Source organism: Diabrotica virgifera, chromosome 5 (genome assembly GCF_917563875.1).
Source record: "Diabrotica virgifera virgifera chromosome 5, PGI_DIABVI_V3a".
Classification (NCBI taxonomy): Eukaryota; Metazoa; Arthropoda; class Insecta; order Coleoptera; family Chrysomelidae; genus Diabrotica; species Diabrotica virgifera.
Window position 1 is genome coordinate 18,242,023 of NC_065447.1, and position 25,117 is coordinate 18,267,139.

Genomic DNA, 25,117 nt, shown 5'->3' on the forward strand with positions numbered 1-25,117 from the left:
TTTTAAAATTGTCTTGTGAAATTTTTGTGGTTTGCCGAAAAAATGTAGAACAATCTCTTGAATAATAAAAAAATATATCGTATCAAATAGTTTTATTTCTAATCCGTAACACATATAATTCTGAAGGTCGTGCATGAGATGGTCAAAAATATCTACAATCGTAATAAAAATAACATATTTTGTTAAAAACGGACAACTCAAATTTTTGCAAAAAAAATGGCACCAAAAGCGAGATTAGCAAAGATACAAAAACTCTAATGGAAATACAACTAAAACTAGGCGAAAAGGGAACCAGAGAAGAATATAGAAAACTAAATAAAATAATTTCAGCAGAAATTAGAAAAAATCTAATAAGATATACGCACACAGTAGAAGAAAACAAAAATTTAAAGTCAATGAAAAAAGAACTCACACAAACGTAAAAACTCAACAAAGTAAAAAAAAAGAATGTGTGTGTGTGTACTTTGTACGCACCTAAGAAGTTATACTTCTATTATATGATTTCAACGAAATTAATATACTTTAAACAGTTTATTTATATTTTATTTAAATAATTAAACTCGTAAAATGTATAAAAAAAAATTTGCATCGGGGATCGAACTCGCGTATGTTAGGGTGATTTGGCTTGAAATCAAAGCGCCTTAGCATTTAGCTACGCCCGCCATGTGGGAAGATAGACCAACTGATTGTTTTAAACGTTTTGACAGTTCTGAATTTAATCAAATTAGTTTGATTTTTGTGGAATTAAGATATTAAAACACAACAAAACAGAGTAAGAAACAATATTTTACATGAAGATTGGTAGAAATTTTGTTGGTAATCAAATTATGTAAATCAAAGCATTACCTACAAGGTAGGTACTAGAGATAAATCAATAATCTCAATAAATGGTCATAAAATAAACAACCTACGTTTCGCAGATGACACAGCCCTTCTTGCAAATAGTCAAGCAGAGCTGATTGATCTTATACGACTGGTTGAAAACGAAAGTCAAATATTTGGTCTGCAATTAAACATATCAAAGACAAAGATCATGATAGTGGATAGACTACATAATAATCATCCACATATAACCACAATTGATCAGTGTGAACTCATACTTATTTCTGGGATCATTAATCACAAACACAGGGTCACTACAGGAGGAAATAAAACGTAGATGTGATCTAGCAAAAGTCGCCACAGCAAAAATGACCACAATATGGAAGGACTGTCAAATTTCAAGAGCGTTAAAGATGAGGTTGATCAACTGCTTAATATTCCCAATACTGACTTACGGATGTGAATCTTGGACCCTGAGAAATTCGGAAAGAAGAAAGATAGACGCCACTGAAATGTTCTGTTGGAGACGAATGTTACGAATTCCTTGGACCGACCATAGATGAACAAATAATTCGATTTTAAGAGAGCTAAAAGTTAGCCAACGGCTCTCCAGTAAAGTCCATCTCCAACAATTAAAATACTTTGGACATGTTATGAGAGCCAACACAGAAAACATGGAAAGACTCATTATACAAGGAAAGGTGGAAGGCCGAAGATCACGAGGAAGATCCCCAACAAGATGGATCGTTCAGATTACAGGAATATGCAAAAGACCTATGCATGAATTAAAAGAAATGACCAGAGACAGAGATCTTTGGAGACGGACAATACACGACATCACGTCGACCACTGCACTCCCTCCGGGGGGTCAGGATTGAAGAGAGAGGTACTAGAGATTGCAATTGCTGGATCCAGCATCCATCAATCCAGCTGGATCCAGCGCTTTTTCTTACATGCTGGATCCAGCAGCGCGGATCCGCAAACGTTTCAAATTCGAAATAAGTTACTTAATGTCTTCATTAGCCTCTATATTCAAAGCCGTGAATCGGCAACTTGCGATTCTATCTGGCTAGCAGTAGCTCAGTATCCCAGGCAACCAAACGACGTTTTTATAACGTAGATTATACGTCATAAACATGACCAATTGACGTGTTTTTATGACGTAGTACCGACGTTGAAAATCACGTGTATTTGTCTTATCGATTTGACGTCAAAGGGTGACGATTTTATACGTCGGTAAAATAACGTCTTTAATACTTTCAAAAAGTGACCTCTTTCAGATGTTTCAAAAAAGGTAGTATAAAAATAGATAACATGAAACCCGTTCTACGTCCCATGTGTCGAAGATATTATACTACCATTTGTTTAAGATCGCTTGTGCATTAGAAACAATCTAATATTGATTCTGCATGATTGTACCAGCCCTCGCATTATAGAATTTTCACTATTTATATAAGTATACCTACACACTTACTGTGTCAAAACTGAAACAACATACATAAACTATAATTTATCAACAAATTATCCAGCATACTTAATGCCTTAATTTAACGCTCTCCATTAAATCAAAAAGAATCATGAACAACTCATTTTGGAATACCTGTATACAGTAGTACATGAGCGTCATTTTTCTTTGCCATCTCATAGCTAAATCTTGTAGACTGCTGAAGCAATCTTAGAAGGCTAAACATTAATTTAATTAAACTCGATAACACATAATTAGTTCATTAACAGAAAATAAACATACCATCAAACAGTTGTCAAGAAGCATATTGCATTAAACTAGCTCACTGAGCAAAAACGAATACAAATCTCTTAATTAACACGTTTCTTCAACTAAATATCTAAATGAAAAGTCTTATGAACATTATTTAACGAAATTGTTTGGAGTAACACAAACAAGCCCCTCCCAATTTTGTGACGTCAGACTTAAACTGTCTGAAATGAAAACGTATTTTAACGCCATTAATCTTACGTATCTAAAATCACTTACAAAAGACGTCTTTATGACGTAATTTTCAAACACGTGTATATATTCAACCAAAACTGACGTTTCCTCGACGTTATATGACGTCACTTGGTTGCCTGGGATGCTGGAAATTTTCTACAGCCTAAAAGTTTGCATCGACAAAGCATTGATAGACATTGATTATGCGATCAACCTCTCTGCTGGCGATTGGTCAATAATCAATGAATTGATCGCCACTCTTTAACCGGTGAAACTGGCTGTAGAAGCTCTTTGCAGAAGAGAACACCCAAGAAAAATAGCCAGGACTCTAGCCTTAATGCCGATCTATCGGAAGCTCCACGCAACAGAATCGTGGAACGACGCCCTAATGAAATTGAGGGTACATTAGTGTACTTACAAAATCCAAAAAATTATGACGAAGCACTAAATAATTCTGGTTATTTCCCCATGCCGAAAAAGAATGCAATGCGACAAGAGAACAAAAATTTGTTGAGTGGTATAAATAAACAAGTGATTGTGGAACCAGCGCAAGAGGACATAATGGAAGAAGATGGGCTAACTAATACGAAGCCCGTGAATTTTTCTTTCTTAACAAGAACTTGAGATTGAATTGTGACGAGAAAGAGTAAACTTTTATAACCAAAAAAACTGGTCCTCAAAAAGATTACGAAAAGCTTTTGTAAAAGGAAATGGCCATTTATGAGACCGAAGGAGTGAAACGCGATCATTTGTCCATGGTCTATGACTATTTGATGACCTTAAAACCGACCAGCATAGAGGTCGAAAGGGCTTCCTCCTTAACCGGCTATATTATGCTGTTCTGTGCGAAGTAGGTTAGTTAGGCCTACGTTTTTTAAGGTCTCATTTCCAAAAAACTAAATAATTCATGTTTCTGCTGTTTAGAAATCTAGAATACAGACAAAAAAAAACAATAAAATCGTGTTTTTATTTTGATTCCACATTTTGCTGGATTCAGACCAATCTTACAAAAATCCAGCTGGATTGAAAATGCTGCTGCTAGTAGGTACTTACATTTTCCAAATAGGTACCTATGTAATTTTTTATTACAATACATTTACAATTACGTACTGTTGCTTTTAAAAACTATTTAAAACGTCACTACAATTATAAACTTGCTTTTTTCTCTGTACCCACAACAATAAAAACTAAATTACACAACATTTGCTTACCCATAACCGACAATTGAACAATTATTGACAGGTCATTAATTGTAATTACCCAATCAGAGCACGTTCAGCTGCGCCCAGGGCCAAGACTTTTGATGAATTAGCGCACATATACATTTACTCCCAAACGCGCCTAAAGAAGTATAACTTCAAAAATATACAAGCTGAGAGACAAAGACAACAACACATAAACAGGACATTCTGGAAATAATGAGAGTTTTATAATGACCTCTATACCAGCCAAAGACCACAAGAAAATTTTCCTAAACGATTAAGGACTCTCATAATCAGAGATTTGGCGTACTTTTACCCATTGAAATGTCAGAAGTAAGAGCAGCTTTAAAGGAATTGAAGAACCATCAATCGCATGGTGATGATGAACTCGTTATTGAGGCAATAAAAGCAGGAAAAGCAATTCTACTAAAAGCAGTAGACGAACTGTTTAATAATTGCTTACATGAGGGTTCGATTCTAAAAGGCCGGAACAATGCCGTATTAGTCTTGTTACGGAAAAAAGGTGATATTAGAAAATAAAGACCCATCTGCCTCTTGAACAGAAATAAGGTTTCAGGGTAAGATACGGCACAAATTTCATACGATAAAGATATTTGAAAAATAATACATCAACACTGGCGAAGCGTCCATGTAACCACTGTTACCATTGGTAACAGTTAAAAATCTTGCAAATGAATATTTTATGACGATGAATAATTCTATTTACCAATATTTTTACCAATAGAAATATATTATTATATTAAGTGGTAATAGTACCTAACTCAGTAAATAGCCAACTACTTACTCGTAGACACGAAAATATTGGCGAGTTTATGTGACTCGGTTGCACTTTATTATACTCTGTTACCAGACTCATTTCTGGTTACAATGGTTATATACCCACGCTGGCGCTCGGGACCGGCTAGTGACTGAAAATTTTGAAGAAGCGACGGCATAAGCGCGCTGTGAATCAGTAGCGTTGTTACCAGATTTAAAATTGGTGACAGTATCTATACAAAGTGTGCGTGCAGTTAATCATGGATGAGTGTCGCTTCTTAATCGATCAACTACTTGAAAAGTAATTCTCCTTGTATAATTTTGAAGAAAAAAATGAGATTAAAAATGAAAGACCTATTTTAAACAATTTAAAAAAGAATCAACAAAAGTAGTTCGATATTTTAAATTTAGTTGGTACAGTGAAAATCCTTGGTTATATTATGGTTGCAAGAAAAATATACTGTATTGTTGGCCATGTCTTCTGGTTTCTACAGAAAAATGGGTGGACCAGGTTCACGATTTAAATAGTGTTAGATTTTTAAAAAGGAGACATGAAATTTCTCCGTTACCTACATGTAAGGTGTATATCCAATTTGATTCAGTTTGGCAAAACAAAAATCAAAAGTTCTCTTAACCAAGCTTTTAAAGCAAATATTGCTAAACATAATGAGTTTGTTAAAAAAATAGATAGGTATATCCTTAACACACTTATAATAGATACTGTATGTCTTTGGGCCAAACAGGAATTAGCGTTTCGTGGTCATTTTGAGTGCGACGACTCTGACAATCCAGGCAATTACAGGGAATTGTTAACATTAATTGCCAAAAAAGATCAAAAATTTTGTCAACATCTAGAAACATCTGTTTTTTCGAGAGTTTCAAGTGATATACAAAATGATATTATTGAAGCTACACTCACCGGCACAAAATTCCGCCACCCAAAATTTTTGATTAAGTTTGACAATTTATAACTTTATTATTTGTGCTCCGATTTTCAAGATTCTTACACCAGTTTGTAGGTACATAATGTATTCATATTGTTTGGTATTATTCCGGTAACAAAAAATTTTGCTTGCATGTCATTGTACAGGGGTGAAAGGAAGCGTTGTATTTTCTCCTAATTTTAAAAAATTCTGTGGAAAAATGGAATAGCTGATTTTGTTTCATAGGCCTGTCATATTTTCCCGCAGGCATCACCAACATTGTGTTTTTTGAATTATCCGAATATCTTTTTTCTTGTAAGAGCTGTACCATTTTTTGTAAATTAAAACACTGACTCATACAATTGAGGTTGGATTGATAAGATTAGAATGGCCCGCATGCAGCCCAGATCTCAATCATATTGAGCATTTATGGGATGAATAAAAAAAGCTATTTGCCGTCATCCTAGGCCTCCAGAAAATTTGGTACAGTTAGAGGAATATCGGGCTATTCCCCAGGCAAGGAAAACACATCTTTATTAGATGCTAAAGAGATTGCGAGAAGTCGTTGCTGCAAGAGTTGGACATAACCGCTATTGAATTGTTTTGTTGTTAAATTTGTTTTGTTTTGTTAATTTTAGTGCGTTTGATATTTTTAGGCCCGGTCTTTTCACCTCCGAATAACTATTTATTAGGAAGTTTATCCGGCAGATTACATGTAAATCTGTCAAATAAACCTCCGAATAACTTTTATTCGGAAGTGAAAAGACCGGGCCTTAATTAAATAAACCTTCAAAGCAGTGTTTTTAATTACAGCTCTTACAAGAAAAGAGATATTCAGATAATTCAAAAAACAAGACCTTAGTGATACCTCCAGGATAATACAAAAGGAGTATGAAACAAAATCAGCCCTCCAATTTTTCCACAAAATTTTTTAAAGTTAGGAGAAAAAACAACGCTTACATTCACCTCCGTATAATGCCATCTAAGCAAAAAATTTTTGTTACCGGAATAATAGCAATTGACATCAATACATGTACCTACAAACTCGTGCAAGAATCTTTAAAGTCGAAGTACAAATAATAAAGTTATAGATTGTCAAACCTAATCAAAAATTTTTGGTGGCGGAATTTTGTGCCGGTGAGTGTATATATACATTTAGCCATATCTTCATTTTTTTAAATAAGATTTTTTGCATCTGGTTTTGGTAACACTTCAGAAAAAGTCACGCGTCGCCACTGTACATCAAGTACAACATACCACTGGTCCTTGAATTTGTCGATTACGAGAAAGATTTTGATTCTGTAGGGTTTAAAACAGTACCTACTGAAACCACTAAAGCAAAGCCGAATAGATTACAGGTACCTATACCTACTTCATTTATAAAAACATTAACAAAGTAATATGACTACACGAAAACAAAAAGATTTAGCTTAGGTCGATGAATAAGAAAAAAAGACAATATTTTACCAAAATTGTTGGCAGCTCTAAAGTCAATATTTAAGAACACTCGAAAGGCAAGATATATGGGCACTAATATAAAGGGTAAAGAATGGGCCATAGCTTAACCTCGGGTTCCTGAGGTTAAAATAGGCCGATTTAAGCTAACTTACCTTAGTACAAAGTTTATAATAACCGAGATACAGGGTGTCAAAGTTAAACTTCTTTTTATTTATTATTGAATATTTCCTGACAGGTATGAGATAACAACATGAAATTTGGTATGTGGGGGTTTTTTGGGTCGAGAAAACTAAATTCCCTACCAAAAATTATGTATTGCCCAGAGGGTGCCGCATACGCCTTTCAGCACTCATTTATTACGTTCAATTTTTTTTATCCCTCACTCTGTATAATTTTGACATTAAAATTTTTATTCTCCTATTTAGTTTTACTTAAAAAGGTATATTTCTTTCATCTCCCTAAACTCAACCGTTTTCGAGATAAACGCATTTTAAATTTGCGATACACCATCATTTTTAGCATAATATCATTGAAGTTACACCCGAAAAATAACTTAAAACCATAAAATTATCCAAAAATGTAACGCAAATTTCTTCAAATGGAGTTTTGCGATGCAATTACATAAATTTGAGAACTGGCACAATTATTATGGTTTTAAGTTATTTTTCGGGTTGAACTACAATGAGGTTATGCTAAAAATAATGGTGTATCGCAGATTTAAAATGCGTTTATCTCGAAAACGGTTGAGTTTAGGGAGATGAAAGAAGTATACCTTTTTTAAGTAAAACTAATAGGAGAATAAAAATTTTAATGTCAAAATTATACAGAGTGAGGGATAAAAAAAGAATGTGTGTGTACTTTGTACGCACGTAAGAAGTTATACTTCTACTATATGATTTAAACGAAATTAATATACTTTTTATTTATATTTTGTTTAAATATTAAACTAATTTATACTTACTACTTCTCAAACATTTTTATTAGAACAGTGCCAAAAATTAAAATAATAAAAGAATAAAACACACACAAACACATTAAACAAGCCACAAATGATGTCTGAACATTAATTGTCGAAAATTTTTTTAACTAAATACGTATTTTCTGAAAATACAATTATATAATAAATATACTTACAATCATAAAATGTATTAAAAAAAAACAAAAAAGAAAGTTTCTATTGGGACTCGAACCAGCGCTGATAAGAGCGGTTGGTATTGGAATTCATTTGCCTTCTCCGCTTAGCCACGGACACTATGTGTCATTATTTACGAAGATCGACTAATTAAATGGATTAAACTTATGATATTTTGATATTTTGAAAATTGATCAAATTATTTTAATTTTGAATTGAAATGATTTAGAATTGAAAAAATACAACAGAACATATTATATAGTAAAAAAACAATATATTAGGTGAATATTGATAGAAATTTTGATGGTAATCAAATTATATAAATAAAAGTATTATACATACTATGTATTTTGGCAGATCAAATAGGTAGGTTTATACTCATGATACATTAACAATTATTACGTACCTGTTGCTTTTAAAAACTATTTAAAAGTCACTACAATATTATAAACTTTTTTGTTTCTGTCCTCACAACAATAAAACTAATATATTATACATTTGTTTACCTTTACCTTTACCTCCAAACCACAGCTGCCATATCGGATAATTTTTGATATGTCATTTGAACATCTAATCAGAACAAAGTTATAATGCGCATGCGCCGGGCTGATAGGTTTTAACATATAAAAAAATCACCCTCTATCGCCGGTAAAGAAGTATAACTTCAAAAAAATTGAACGTAATAAATGAGTGCTGAAAGGCGTATGTGGCGCCCTCTGGGCAATACATAATTTTTGGTAGGGAATTTAGTTTTCTCGACCCAAAAAACCCCCACATACTAAATTTCATGTTGTTATCTCATACCTGTCAAGAAATATTCAATAATAAATAAAAAAAACTTTAACTTTGACACCCTGTATCCTGTATCTCGGTTATTATAAACTTTGTACTAAGGTAAGTTAGCTTAAATCGGCCTATTTTAACCTCAGGAACCTGAGGTTAAGCTATGGCCCATTCTTTACCACACCCTGTAGATGGAGAAATATTAAATCATTTGAGGTTTGCGGATGACGCATTATACTGTGTTTAAAATCTTTCTGAGAGAAGCAGGATTAAAAATAAACTTTGATAAAACTAAACTCATATGACAAATCTCGTGAGAAAAAATATCACTATTGAAAATAATACTGTAATGTAGGTACACAACAATACAATACAACACATAAAATAACTAGGACATGACATCAAATACAACAAGTAAAAATTAATTAGACCCTTAACAGGCCGTGGTAATTCTGCAAATGCAAATTGTTAAAATTCTCATGAAGATGCTTGTTTGATTTTAGAATGGAGTATTTTAACTTTGAATTAGTTTTATTAGGGTAGAGACTCCGGTTATGGCCACTATACCAGTTATGGCCACCTGATATATTTATTTCTATTATTAAGGTCTACTTAGGTAACATTGATTCCTTTATGCTATTACAGTAATCTACAAACATATTTACTTTAAATACTTCATACTAGGTGGTGCTGATAGTTCTACAAAATCTTGTGACTTTTGACTTTTGCTGTGAAACTTCATAACTGTGGATTTGTTAAGAAATTTGGTAAGCAAATACTTTTTCATATCTAATTTTATTTAATGCATCCGATATTTGTTTTTAACAATATATAGACATGCATATGGCACGATTATATGTTATATTTTCAATGTTTAGTAAAATATTCTAATAATATTAACCTCCAACGCTTATAATCTTCGTGGCCATAAACGGAGAAAGATATATTATGTTTTCCTATTTATGGCCATGGCATGGCCATAAGTGGATTTGTATAAAACTAGTTATGGCCATATTATGTGTAAATGACAAATGATTATCGGAGTAGTATGCCATAACTTAAAGTAGTACCTATAGGTAATTTTATTCTACTTCTTTTCAGAAGTATGGCTCCAATTAAAAAAAAAAAGATTTTTATATTCACCCTCGAAGGTCAAGCAAGCCCCGGATGCTGTTACCAAGCGAGCAAAGTATTTCAAGTACCCCGAACAACTCTTCGCAATAAACTATCTGGGAAGTGCCCAATTGACGGTCCACGTCACGTGGACCAGACTCGATCTTAGGAAAAGAAAATCAGCTTATACTCATCGCACTTCATGCTAATTCCACACATATTTTACAGCCTCTTGATGTGGCAGTTGGTTTTTGATGTGGCAAAAAACTGTTAGAAAATGGCGTATTGATAAACATGGAAAGGAAATTACCAAAGTTGATGTTCCAAAGGTTTTGTCAGATTTGATAAATGAACCCAACATGACACAAAATATAATTTCGGGATTTAAGATTTCTGGTTTAAATTCATTCGATGCAAATAATGTAGATTATTCAAAAATTATTCAGAGACAAACTCTAATATCAACTAATACTGATACTGAAGAAGTAAGACATCACCTTCGATTCATTGAAGCTCACATAGAACCATCGATTCTAGCACAATTCAAAGATGCAAAAACTAAAAATTGTTGTATGACTTCTGGTTACGATTAGCTAATAAGATTGAGGAATCCAAAGATAATGGTTTTCATGTCACCGCAAACACTCCAATAATATTTTAAAGTTCGTCACCTGAAGTCATCAATCGCGAATCAACCCTCAACACCCGTAACACATGAAGCAAACACTTTCACACCCTGAAGAATTTGGTGAAAATTCATCATCAAATGTAGTGGAAGATTCAAGAGGCTCCAACAATTCACCTCATCGTGAGATTGATGTCCATCCCTCAACATCAAATATCATTGAGATACCCAAGAAAAATTTAGCATCCATATTTAATGACATTGTTCCATGGCCAAATCAAACATCTACATCTGGAAAAAGAAAAAAAGACTACACTCCAAGTGTCATAACATCTGACAGATGGGTGCTTTATCATGAATTAAAAGAACAAGCCAAACTAGAACAGCTAAAATTAAAAGAACAACGGAAAAGAGAACGAGAACTAAAAAAGGACGAACAAAACAAAAAGACTAAAAGTAAAAAAAGAAAAATATTGTGGAGTCTAGCTCGACAGAAGAAGAAGTGGAATGGATGGAAAGCGGAAGTAGTATAGACGACATTGATGATGAAAATGAAGGTATTATTGATAAAGATGATAGTGACACTGAAAATGACAATACTGTTGAGTTTAGTCCCGGTGATTATATTTTGGCGTCATTTGAATCAATCAGCAAGAGAGGGACTGTTACTTTCAAATATGTTAGCAAAATCATTAATATCTTGCTCGAGAATGAATACGAAATTTAAGGCTTGAGAAGTATAGATGAAAGTAATTTAAATTTTAAACTTATACACACTGACATATCTGTCATCAACAAAACTGATATTGTCAGTAAACTACCAGATCCACAATTTATTCAAGACGGAAGGATATTGAAGATAGTTTTTCCAAATAAGGTAGATATACACGAGAAAAATCATGTGTTATACCTATTAAAAAAAAATAATGACTTGATTTTGTATTAAACTTATAATTAATAAATAAAAAAATGATACAATAAACGGTTACATTGTTTTTTTTTTAAGATAATGATTAACTTCTTAGTGGCCATAAATAGGGAAAAGTGATGGCTATAAGTGGGGCTTTTGTGGCCATAAGTGGCAAAAGTTGCCATTTTGTTTTTAATATTTTTTTTCTTAGAATGGTTTATTTTTAGGAGGCTGAAACTTTGAAGACTCATTGGTAAGATTTCCCACTAAGTATAGGAATTTTTCCATCGTTTAATTTTAAAATTTGTTTAGTGTTTTATTCATTACAATGAACAAAATTGCTTAATGTGGCCATAACCGGGGCCTCTACCCTATAATAGATTTATTTTTGTATCTTTTTATTTTTCTCTTTTATAAGGCTCGGTCTTTTCACCTTCGAATAACTATAGTTATCGGGAAGTTTATCTGGCAGATTACATGTAAATCTGTCAGATAAACTTCCCGATAAATATATCAGGGTCTCTGGAAAAGGTAGTTATTCAAATCCTTAATTTACGGTTTACACACAACTAGACACTACCGATGAATCATCTTTCTAACATTGGGTGACACCGGTGACATTTGACATTAGCAAGAACATAACCTATTTTTGTTTTTAAATAAAATGATGATATGAAGTATTTTATTTTATAATATAATATAAATTATAATACAAATACAGCCGCTAAAAAGCAGAAATCTAAAACAAACCATGTGATATAGATTAAGAATAAATTACCAAAAATGAGGGTTACTTTAATTTTAAGAGCAATCAACAACCAAAATCTGGAGAGTTTAAAGAAAGTACTAGATAAGGCACTTTCAGAAGCTCCCCAGTACCTAGACAGACTTAAAAAGGATCAGAGGAAGATTGTTTTTGAAAGAATAGAGCATTTAAACAAGTGGTATACCAAGATAATTGGCCTAGATGAAGTAAAAGTTTATCAAGATAGGGTCACCTCCTTACAAGTAAGTTGGATTATTTCTATTATCAAGGGCCAGATAGCTCAGGTGGTAAAGTGTCTGACATCCACACAGAAGGCAGGGGATCGAATCCCAGCCCTGCGAAAACAACTAGATATTTTTAAAAATCTATAGGCCCCAGGTCGACTCAGCCTGAATAAAATGAGTACCTTGGGTAGAAGCAGGGGTAATTAATAATAGACGGTTGAAGCCGTAGCACTGGCTGTGTTACCTTCCTTGTATACTGTAGGCCCAAGAGATAGCTGACCACCCTGCTATGATTCCAAAGCTGCGCTGGCGATATAAAGGGAGACTATTATACAATAATCAAATTAAGATACCACTGAAAAGAAATATTGAACAATACAACAGTACTACTTTGAAAAATTACTATTTTTTTTTCTTTCATTCTCTAGTTTTGTTCTTTTGTTTTTCACTGTTTATTTCTGTGTTATGCAATGTTTACAGCTATTGATATTTTTATTTCTTTTCTGGTAAAGCCTTCATTTTGTTCCACAATCACATACTCTGCTTTATCAAAGTTTATTTTCATCCCATTAGTGGACATGACTGTATAAGCAGACACTTACAAAGAGAAATTACTCTCTGTATGCAATTGTGTCCTCAAATGGGTTAAACAAGCAATTTATTGTTTCCCTTCTTTCTCTTTGTATATGAATACTTGCCACGATTCTTTGTTAGAACAAAATGGTTCTTATAGAATTTTTTTTTATTTTAATATTGTTCTGAAGCTGTTTCTTTTGTAGTAACAATATTTTGTATTCGATAAAGACTTCTGAAGTGTAAATTGAAACTTCAATAAATTTCCTTTTTCACTTAAATTGTGGATTGTTAAATTGTGAAATTGTTTTGGCTCTTCCCATTCATTTGTTGCGGTGAATCAATCCGCATTAACATTTTGGTTTTACAATTGGTTGTGTGACTTGGCATCTTGGTTTTTGCTTATGGTTACCCATTCTCGCTGTAAATCAGTACACAGAAAAAATTATAGGACCATACCAACAGGGCTTTAGAAAAGGAAGATAAACAATAGATGCAATACACTTACTAATACAGACAATTGAAAAAAGCTATGAACATGACATAGAATTACACATACTATTCATCAACTTTCAACAGGCCTTTGACAGCATATACAGACAACAATTATTAAAGGAAATGAAAAAAATTGAGATACCGGCAAAATTAATAAGACTAACTAGAATGACAATGAAAGACTCAACAGCAAAAGTTAAAACAAATGAGGGAGATACAAACGACATCAAAATAGAACTTGGGGTAAGACAAGGAGACAATCTATCAACGACACTATTTAATATCGCTCTAGAAGGAGTAATTAGGGACACAGGGCTAAATAAGACAATTATTCAAAGCTCAACACAGATCATAGGATATGCGATGACCTGGGACTGGTAGCACGAGATAAAAAAATACTAGAAGAGGCACTTTTAACCCTGGTAAGAGAAGCAAAGACGAGAGGATTAATAATCAATCAGAATAAAACAAAATACCTTATTAGCACAAGAGACAATGTAAACAGAATAACAGAAATAAAGATAGGTGAAAATACATTCCAGAGAGTAGATTGCTTCAAATACCTGGAGGTGATGGTGGTTGGCAAAAACGGAAGGAGTGTAGAGATAAACGAAAGAATTAAAGCAGGCAATAGAGTATATTGGAAATATCACCGACTACTTAAGGACAAAAACCTGAGCAAAAAAACAAAATCAAAAATATATACAGCAGCAATTAGACCAGTGATAGCCTATGGAGCAGAAAAATATGCCTTATGAAAAAAGACAAAGAAAAGTTAAGAATAATTGAGAGAAAAATTATGAGAAGAATACATGGCCCAGTAAAGACAGAAACAGGGGAATATAGAAAGCTGATGAACCATGAAATAATAAATATAACTGAAGGAGAAGATATAGTACAATTCATTAAAACACAAAGGCTCAGATGGTTTGGGCACTCACAAAGAAGAGGGGTAGAAGAACTGATCAGGAAGATAATGAACTGGAAACCAGTAAAAAATAGACCAAAAATAAGATGGGAAGATCAACTGCTAGACGATATATCAAAGATGGAAATTGCAAACTGGAGAGAAAAGATTCAGGACCGGAGTGGAAGAAGATAGTAGAGAAGGCAAAAAAACATCACAACCTATGAACGAAGACCTAAAGGAAACTGCGGACTAATCCACCGCGTGAAATGGATTAAAAGAGCTCATAGTATTTGAGCGACCTATACTCTAACAAGAGTGAACGGTCCACATACATACCCATTCTCTGACTCCTATCTTCTTAAGGTCCTCAACTATCTGGTTCTCCCATCTAGTTTTGGGTCTTGCTCGTGGTCTGCCTGATACAGGTCTCCATTTGGTAATGTTCTTGATAACGGCTTCTGGGTTTCTCCTATCTATATGTCCCATCCATCTGAGTCTTTGTGCCTTGATGAAATTGTTATTTCCCAATAAAATAGTAATTTTTTTTATTTTCACTAAAATTATATTTTTTAGGATCAACTTTTAGGTACCCAGACAAAACGAAGAGAACTTAATAGACAATTAACTGAGGTGAGGCAGCAAGCTCAGGAAATACAAAGTCAGATTCAGCATATTGATAGAAAAGAGAAATTCGATGTTTATTGTCAACTTATCAGTGAAGAAAGAGAGGTAATTTTATATTTCCTTACATGTATCTTATAATATACATCTATTGAATATATTGGTAGATATTCCTGTGCTGAATCCTCACAAATGAGCTCAGATATTAATTAATTTATTTATTTAAAACACGGGATAACCCCATTAACAGTTAAAAAGCAATACAATATCAGTTAGGTTTCAAAACATAAATTACCTATAGCATAGAATCAATAACAAAAAGTTACATTCAAAAAGTTCACTACATACTAAAAACATACAAAATAGGTATAATAAGAACAAAATTCAACAATACCATACATATATATCACAAAGCAAGAGATCTTTTGAACCAAGTTAAAGTTAAATTGAAAATATCATAATCAAATTCATTTAATAGCCCCATGTATCTATCCAATGGGTTGTGAATACCATAATATATGTTGTTCTGTGGAAAGGAATGTTCAAAACATTGTGATAACGTATAACGTAGAGCTTGGTTTGGAACATTAAAGTTAATGTGATTTAACAGGTTTGGACAATCAATAAATCCATGTATGATCTTATACCTGATATATCATGACGGTTCTTAAGTGGAGGTAAAGATAATTGTTGTTCAATAGAATAATAATTATGATTTCTAATGGTAGTGTGAACATGGTAAGCACAATATCCCAAAAATTTATGCTGGACTCTTTCCAATGTATCAATATTATTGTGAAAATAGGGTGACCAAACAACTGAGCAGTATTCTAAAATAGATCTAACTAAACAACAATACACTACCCTTGTTGAATTGCAGACATCGTATTTTTAATGTCTCAAACTTCACTGTCAAATCCACACAATGTTTGTTTCTTTCTTTTCATGTTTAGAATAATTAAACATGCCACGATTTTGCGTTTATATAGATGTGTAATTATAACGAAATAAAATAAACATTTTGCAACGAAAGATGATACAGGATAGAAGTGTCAAGTAACCACAAAATATAAATATCTGTGTATATGTGAACGGACCATACATTTATCCCAGATTCAACATTTATAGAAGTGTCGTATACTTAATTTTAGGTATTAAATTTGGAACGCTCAGTATCAGCTACCTTCCAAGAGTATGATCAGGCTGAAAGAGATCTTTTTACTGCATTTACCAATGCTGTCCGAGATTCACAAGAAAAACAACGGTCCCAGCTAGAGTATAGCAAATATTTTGGTTTAACTTTAAGTATTATTGGATCATTTTTAGGTAAGATTAAAAATAATTAATAAAGGAAAATCAGTTTTGCTTAACCTATTTAAAGCACCTTTTAAGATCATATCGCCGGTCTGGAAGAAGAATGATATACATAACTGCAAAAAAGTAAAATTCTTCAAGAGAGCAAAAAACGATTTATAAATATTTAAAATAGGAATTAAATGGAGAATAATCTCCAGGAGCATCGGTATGGCTTTTATTCTTACAACGATGGCTTTTATTTTCATCCGTTTCGAATTTCATTATCTTAATTTAATCCCCCCCATTTTCAACTATATCTACAGTTGCGTCATTTTTCATCTTAAAATTATTAAATATTTAAAATAGTTTCATATATTTCAAAATATATTTCAATTTCCCATTGAAAATAGTTGATTATAAAAATGCCACAAGAAAATAGCTTCAGAACAACATTTAAAATAGTGATTAAATGGAGAGTAATGGTCCAGGTCCAGGACCGATATGGCGTTTATTCTTACAATGATGGCTTGTGTTTTCATCCCTATTTCTTTGAATTTCATTATGATAATTTAATCCCCCCATTTTCAACCCTCTCACAGTTACTTCATTGTTCATATTAAAATTTTTCTGTATGAAAAAACAATTTTTAAATATTTAGTATGGCGTTTATTCTTACAACGATGGCTTTTATTTTCATCCCTATTAGTTCGAATTTCATTATCTTAATTTAATCTCCCCATTTTCAACCCTATCTACAGTTGCGTCACTATGCATCTGAAACAAGGTCTAAAATGGCGCATATTTCAATAACAACGCAACTACCCTGTATAGTGGCTACCCTGTGTAGTACCCTGTATAGTAGTTAATTACACAATAAACAGGAATTGACAAAGTATGCAATTACGTCATTGTTCTTCCAGGATGGCGAATGGTGCAAATATGTTTAAAGATCACCAGATTTGAATAGTACAATCATAATTGGAATTTATAACTGTCTTTCAATACGAACATACCAAAGAAATTGTAATTGGACATTTGACTCTAACTAACGATTTTTTTATTTTAAGCATTCTTATATACATTCTTCTGGAGACAAGACCTCAAACTTTACATAGACCAGAAAATTTCATCCATAAATGTTGGCAACATAGAGACTAGTATTGTTGAATCAATCAATCATCATATGGAAGATATTAAACAATTAGAAAGAAGCAACAGGGAGGACATTTTAAACAATAAGAAAGTATTGAGGAATGTAATTAACCACATTGATGGCAATGATACACAACATTTAGATGTGCCTTTATCACATGCAGAATCATCCGATCTCTTATTTAGGGGATTTTTAGGAGGTATAGGAACTGGACTGGTGGTTTACATATTGGGTAAAATGGTGTTTGGATAAAATATTTAAAGAGATTTACTTTTATAAAAGTATTTGTTAAGTTTTAAAATAAAAAGTGTTTACAAATAGTACTTTTTTTTAATTTCTCCAAAAGCAAATAAATTGTTCCCTTTTTTTCCTCATATTGCTTTTTAAAAATGTTTCCTCTTTTAAGTTTTTTAGTGAGTGACTTCAAAGTCATATTTAATGAAATCTATGAGAAATGTCAATAACCTAGAGCTGTTTTTGTATTTATAAATGGCCACCATACAACATTTTTAACGGCACTATATGGGCAAAAAAATGCAGCATTTATGGCACGTTTAATTTTTGACATTTATACAGGGTGTTTCATTAATAATTGTCCATATAGTAACTGGAGAAACCTTAGCACAAAATACGAAGATTTATCCTAAAACACTTAAATAAAATGTTGTTCCTTACTGAGTTACAGGGTGTTTTATCTAAAAATTTAAAAACTATTTTTGCTCAGCATTTTCAAACTATTCGACGTATCCTTTTCATACTTGGCAGAAAGTGCGACTACTAGACACCCTACTAAATTATGATAAACAAACGTTTCTAGCTACTACCAGAGGCGTACGCCAGGGGATGGTGAATGGTTGACCCTTCTCAAATTGTACGCCACTGGAGGAATTACTATTTTAGTGCCATTTTTAGATTCTCCAATACTTTCTACGTAAGCAATATACTCTTCATTGGTAACGATAAAGTCATTCGTTTTCGAGATATTTGAAGTTAAATATTAAACGGCACAGTTATTTTGATTAATTTATAATATGATTTATATGATTAAAATTTAAAAATTATTTGTACCCAGTACTTTAAAACTATTTGGCGTATCCTTATCATACTTGGCAGAAAGTGTAGGTACTGTACACCCTACTAAATTAAGATATATAAACGTTTCTAGCTACTACCAGAGGCGTACGACAGGGGATAGGGCTGGTTGACCCTTCCCAAATTCTACGCCACTGGCGAAATTGCTATTTTAGTGTAATTTTTTGATTTTGCAATACTTTTTATGTAAATAATATACTCTTCATTCGTAACGATAAAATGATTAGTTTTCGAGATATTTGAAATTAAAAATGAAGTAACACAATACACTGATCAAAATAACCGTGTCGTTTCATTTTAAACTTCAAAGATCTCGAAAACTAATGATTTTATCGTAACGAATGAAGAGTATGTTATTTTCATAGAAAGTATTGGAGAACCCAAAAATTTAACTAAAATAGCAATTTCGCCAGTGGCGTAGAATTTGGAAAGGGTCAACCATTCACTTTCCCCCGTCGTACGCCTCTGGTAATAGCCAGAAACGTTTGTTTAACTTAATTTAGTAGTTTGTACAGTACCTATACTTCCTGCCAAGTATGAAAAGGATACATCAAATAGTTTTAAAATGCTGAGCAAAAATAGTTTTTAAATTTTTAGATAAAACACCCTGTAACTCAGAAAGGTACCACATTTTATTTAAGTGTTTTAGGTTAAATCTTCGTATTTTGTGCTAAGGTTTCTCCAGTTACTATATGAACAATTATTAATGAAACACCCTGTATAGGTCCTATTTAGTCAATCTTTTGTTATTATAAGCATCCCATTTCCGTTTATTTTTGGATTTAAATGTTTAAAAAGCCATCATTTTTTGTGAACAATTTTATTATTCTTTTCCTTTTCTTTTTTGTTATTTTTTTTTTGTTTATTTTCGCGCGTTCCCTAGTTCCCTAAACGTCCCCGCCCATCATCTACGAAGACTGAGCAACGGTGCCTTCAAGCACAAAGTGTATCGATGGCAGGAGCGGTTTCTCCATTGGTTCACTTGTGCAGTTAAAAGTTCATCACCCCTTAAAAGTTCATTAAAATACAATTTTTTTTAAATCTCATAAATATTATAATATTAAAATATTTTGTTAATCTCATAGAATCACTAAAATTTAACTTTATTTATTAATCATATTTACTTGCTCTACGCCGCTGGATGCACGTGGCAAAGTACAGATACTATGGTCTGGTGCAGAATTTAAATTAAACCAGCCAGTACTAACACCCCTGTGTTAGAAAGAGAAATCTTAAAATCGGTGAAAAAGCATTTCGCTTATGTAAAACAGTGAGGATTTGTCCAGTGCACACAGAGACCAATGCAGCGTTTCGGTTCACAGTTCGGAATTTTCTGTTGAGGGATTTAGTTAAGTACGATTAAATCTTAAATACAATATTAATAGTTTTATGATGGAGCCTTATTCAGTGGAATTTATAAAAGAAAATGCAAATCTGTACCTTGGAGGTAAACAGCCGTGTATCCGCAATGTATACATTTGCAAGAAAGCGCAAAACATACAGACTAGTCAATAAACTATAAAAAAAAAAAATTATTTCCATTACGTCAAATTCAATATTATTGGTATATTATAATATGTAAATGCAAATCTATTACTGGGTATTAGTATTATTAAGAAATTATTTACCTGATGTATAATAATGGGAGTTACGACTTTTTACCTCTATGTCTTTAAACAGGTAATATGCAAAATAAAAATCATAAGTGATTACAAAAATAGTATATTCCGTATTTAAAAATGCAAAAACCAAATCATAATGTTTGGAACAAAAAAGAATTCTTGTTTTTCATTATCCCGTTTTAACACCCTCAAAATACCATTTAATATAAATATGGAGCTACGATTGTTTACCACTACCGCATACGAAAGCATACTATCTAATATACGCACGTATTTATGGAGTTGCTATGGATATACTACTGTTTACCTCAACTGTCTAATGGAGTTGCTATTGTTTCTAAACGCCTTATCTAGGCAACTAATAACGCTGGATGTACGATTTTTTGCCACAATATGCTATGAAAATCTGACAACAAGAGCGTGGTATTAACTCCATTTCGACAAAAAGTGGAGTTACGACTGTTTACCTCCAAGGTACAGAAATAGTTTTGAAAATCGACTTCTTATAAAAACGAATGGTCAACTTCGGCCGGAGATAGGTACAAGAATGTGCTATAAAAAACAAAAAGTTTAAATGTTGCTTTAAAGTTGAACAATATAAAAAAACTGCGTGGTTGTGCGGATGTGATAAACTACATTCTTTGTTTTGTTTTCCATGTTTAGTATTTTCAAAGAATGAAACTATTTCTTCAGAGTGGACAAAAATGGGCGTTCGGGATACATCTCATTTATCAACAAAAATTAAAAAACACGGATCTTCCCAAATTCATTTAAAAAATGAATTGCAACTCTCAGATATTGGCAATATTGATGTTCGCCAATTATTAGATTCTGGGTATAGGAAAAAACGCGCCTTGCATTTTACCTCAATGGTGGCGTGGAAATTAATGCATTATTTAATCGAAATTATAGTTACAGATTGTATGTATACCTACCATGCATAAATAATAAAAAATGATTAATATTCCACATTTAAACACACGAAGCACTCACTATTGATAATTTTTTAACGAACGCCTATGCAATAAGTGAATATATAATTTGGTAAGAACCAGGAAAGTATAACAGTTTCACTAATCCGCTTAGGTCCCGCTGGGTTTTTTCCCCAAAAATTTTTCGCCTGTGCCGCAATTGCCCGCGGCTTTTATTCACCGTTTCTATAATTACATTCCTTAATTGAACACCCTCTTTAAATTACCACGAGCCGCCACTGATCGATGGATTATTTATTTAGCGTATGGTTTATATCACAGAGTAGGTAATTGAATTTAGATTTATGGATAATACTGTACATTACAACCAGATGTCCAGGTTTTTTTGTATATCTCATTGACTCTTCGATTGCAATTTCAAAGTCTGTATGGTCTGCGTGAGCAGTCCTGTACCATGTGCCTGATCGTCTGTCTTACAGCGCCGCAATCATAAGAAGGCGAGGAAGTTTACCCCATCTGTAGATGGAGTGGGCGCATCTTCCACAGTTTGTTCTGATTCGATTAAGGGCTGCCAAAATCTTACAGGGACGTTCAAGTTTGGCTGTGATATAATGTCCAGTAGACTATGGTAATGCGGATCTGTCTTACTTTCCCCATTCTTCTCCTCATCGGGCATGTAAGTCAAAATTGGATTGCTGCAGCGCTTAAACGGATTTCAGGGGAGGTAACCTGGATCGGAGCCACAAAGAAATTATTAAAATGGAAGCCGATAAGAGGGCGAAAAAAAGGAAGGCCGAGAACGAGATGGTTGGATGGCGTGGAAGATGACCTGAAAACAATGAACAACAATGGATGAGAAGGGCACAAGAGTGACAAGAGAGATCTGAATGGAAGGACATAGCCAAAGACCGATCCAGGGTTATGATGCCAAAAGAAGAAGAAGAACCTGGATTGGAGAGGGTTTCCAAGAATACGGATGATGTCGTTGTGGAGTAGAAGTTGACAACTATCCATATCAGTGGTATCAAAGTGTATCGAGTAGTTCGGTTCAATGCGCTCTTTTGGTCTTATGGCAGCAGTAGGTATGCATTACTGTGGTCAAAGACCTGTCTTCTTCTTAAAGTGCCTATCCGTTCCGGATGTTGGTGATCATCATGGCTATCTTGACTTTGTTTACCGCGGCGCGGAACAGTTCAGTGTAGTCGTGTTATACCACTTTCGTAAATTTTGAAGCCAGGAAATGCGTCTTCTTTCCGGTTCTCTTTTACCATTTACCTTCCCTTAGAGAATCAGTTGTAGAAGGCCGTAACGTTCTTGATTTCTCATTACATGTCCTAGATATTCTAATTTTTTTGTTTTTAAACCTGTTAGTGGTTTAAAAAATTTACTAGTCATATATGACTGACGTCATCGAGAGGATAGCCAGGTTGAAGTGGAGATGGGCAGGACACGTAGCCAGAATGACAGATGGGCGATGGACGAAGAGGTTATTGGAATGGAGGCCAAGAGAAGACAAGAGAAGCGTCGGTCGACCGCCTACAAGATGGACTGACGACTTGAGAAAGGTAAATAAAAACTGGATGAGGGCGGCGCAGGATAGATGGGGTTGGAAACGAGGGGAGGAAGCCTATGTTTAGCAGTGGACTTTTGAGGCTGGATGATGATGATGACTAGTCATATAAATATCTTTATTTGCTAATATTAATAAAAAACATCAAACTAACTATACATATAACAAAACTATTCACATTTAGGCTAGTTCCACTATTGCGTTTTGTAGATGTTATCCATGAGGCGAATTTTGGAACTCTGGTAAAAACAGAAGGAAACCCACGCATGCAATTCTCGGGTCCAAATGAAACTAAACCTATTTGAACTCCATCTACTATAAGAGGTCCACCAGAATCACCGCTGCAACTTCCTCTAATACCCTGTCCGGATGTACAAAGATGAGTAGAGACTATTATCTAAAAAAAATATGTCAAATTAAGATTTCTAAATAGACCAGTAAGGATCTGTTTTTAGGTGGATGTGAGAGGTGGCATTCAGATATTTAAAAATTTCAAAAAATCGTTTTTTTTTTCTACTTTTTTTGCTTATAACTTTAAAACGATTCATTTTGGAACAAAGTCGTATAGGAATAAAACAAAGATAATTAAATTTTCTATCAGATGCGATTGGTTAAAAATGTCTTAATTTATCACCCTTGCTGCAAAATAGCAATAAATATAAAATAAGGGGGCAAAACAAGCCTGTCCTTATTCAATGATTTTCCATCACTTAGGTTACACTTGGAACCTTCCTAATTCGCTTAGAAAATGTTTGTAATGTGCTAAAACCGTACACCAAATTTCATTAAAATTGACTTACTAGATTTTGAATAATAATTTTGCAATCTAAACTTTTTTTAAAAAATTAAAATTTTTTAAAATCTTGCACAACAAAAACTAGAACATACAAAGATTTGTCAATTTTTTTACATATAAAGAAGCACTTCACCTATCTAATGCACTTTACAGAATTGAAATCGGATTGTTTAAGCAGCCTCAGCAATGTTTTAAAGTTATAAACAATTTTTTGGCTTATAAACAAATTAGTCCTGTGGCCAGGAGGGGGTGCTTCGGGCTCCTTTATTTAGATGGACTTACCCAAGATTTTTATGTATATTTTGACCCGTAGAACACGATTTTTTGGGTAACAGTTGATCCGGATGTCGATAAGATTGTTATAAACAAAGAACTTGAGGAATTACATAACATCGATTTTTCGCAAAATAAAACATTTTTTTGTATTTCTTTGGTAATTCTTAGCAAAAAATGTTCTTACAAGTTTTTTCGTAGGATGCATAGTTTTCGAGATAAATGCAGTGGAACTTTCAAAAATTCGAAAAATTGCAATTTTTGAACGGGAATAACTTTTGATTAAAAAATAAAATAGCAATTCTGCTGATAGCATTTGAAAGTTTAAGTCAAATTATACCGGTTTTAATTAGTTGCATTGCTAAAAATTAATTTTTTTATTATTAAACAAAGCTATTTGTTTATAAGCCAAAAAATTGTTTATAAGTTTAAAACATTGCTGAGGCCCCTTAAATAATCCGATTTTAATTCTGTAAAGTGTATTAAATAGGTAGAGCACCTCTTTATATGTAAAAAAATTAGACAACTTCTAAATGGTCTACTTTTTGTTCAAAAAGATTTTAAAAAATTTTGAACTTTTTTAAAAACATTTAGATTGCAAATTTATTATGCAAAATCTATTAGGTCGATTTTAATGAAATTTGGTACACGGTTTAAGTATATTACAAAGAATTTCCTAAGCGGATTACTAAGGTTCTAAGTGCCACCAAAGTGGTTAAAACTATTGAATAACAACAGGCGTATTTTGCCCCCTTATTTTGTATTTATTGCTATATTGCAGAAAAGGTAATACGTTAAGACATTTTTGACCAGTCGTATATCATACAAAATTCAATTATCTTTATTTTATTTCTCTACGCCTTTGTTCCAAAACGAATCGTTTTAAAGTTATAAGCAAAGAAAGCAGAAAAAAATCGACTTTTTTCGAAATTTTTAAATATTTTAATTTTTTGAAGTTATACTTCTTTACCGGCGATATGAGGGTGAATTTTTATATGTTAAAACCTATGATCCCGGCGCATGCGCATTATAACTTTGTTCTGATTGGATGTTCAAATGACATGTCAAAAATTATTCAATATGGCGGCTGTAGCACAGCTG

At 33.0% G+C, this 25,117-nt stretch overlaps 2 protein-coding genes across 2 annotated transcripts in view; one reads left to right on the plus strand and one right to left on the minus strand.

The window, feature by feature from the left end:
• The first annotated feature begins 12,329 nt into the window (after positions 1-12,329).
• On the plus strand, positions 12,330-18,051 carry LOC114332697 (uncharacterized). Its single transcript, XM_028282527.2, has 4 exons — positions 12,330-12,701; positions 15,235-15,390; positions 16,434-16,608; positions 17,646-18,051. The coding sequence occupies exons 1-4, from the start codon at positions 12,477-12,479 to the stop codon at positions 17,981-17,983; spliced, it is 894 nt and encodes a 297-aa protein (XP_028138328.2). The 5' UTR covers positions 12,330-12,476; the 3' UTR covers positions 17,984-18,051.
• Positions 18,052-23,051: 5,000 nt separating this feature from the next.
• Positions 23,052-25,117, minus strand: part of LOC114332688 (brachyurin) — a 29,772-nt gene continuing 27,706 nt past the window's right edge. The window contains exon 4 of the mRNA XM_028282518.2: positions 23,052-23,344. Coding sequence (XP_028138319.2) covers positions 23,066-23,344 — 279 coding nt within the window. The 3' untranslated portion in view covers positions 23,052-23,065. The remainder of the gene's footprint in view (positions 23,345-25,117) is intronic.

Coding starts and splice junctions, on each gene's coding strand:
- LOC114332697 (XM_028282527.2), top strand. CDS start 12,477: ATGAGGGTTACTTTAATTTTAAGAGCAATCAACAACCAAAATCTGGAG. Junction 12,702..15,234: donor ATAGGGTCACCTCCTTACAA/GTAAGTTGGATT, acceptor TATATTTTTTAG/GATCAACTTTTAGGTACCCA. Junction 16,609..17,645: donor TATTATTGGATCATTTTTAG/GTAAGATTAAAA, acceptor TTTTATTTTAAG/CATTCTTATATACATTCTTC.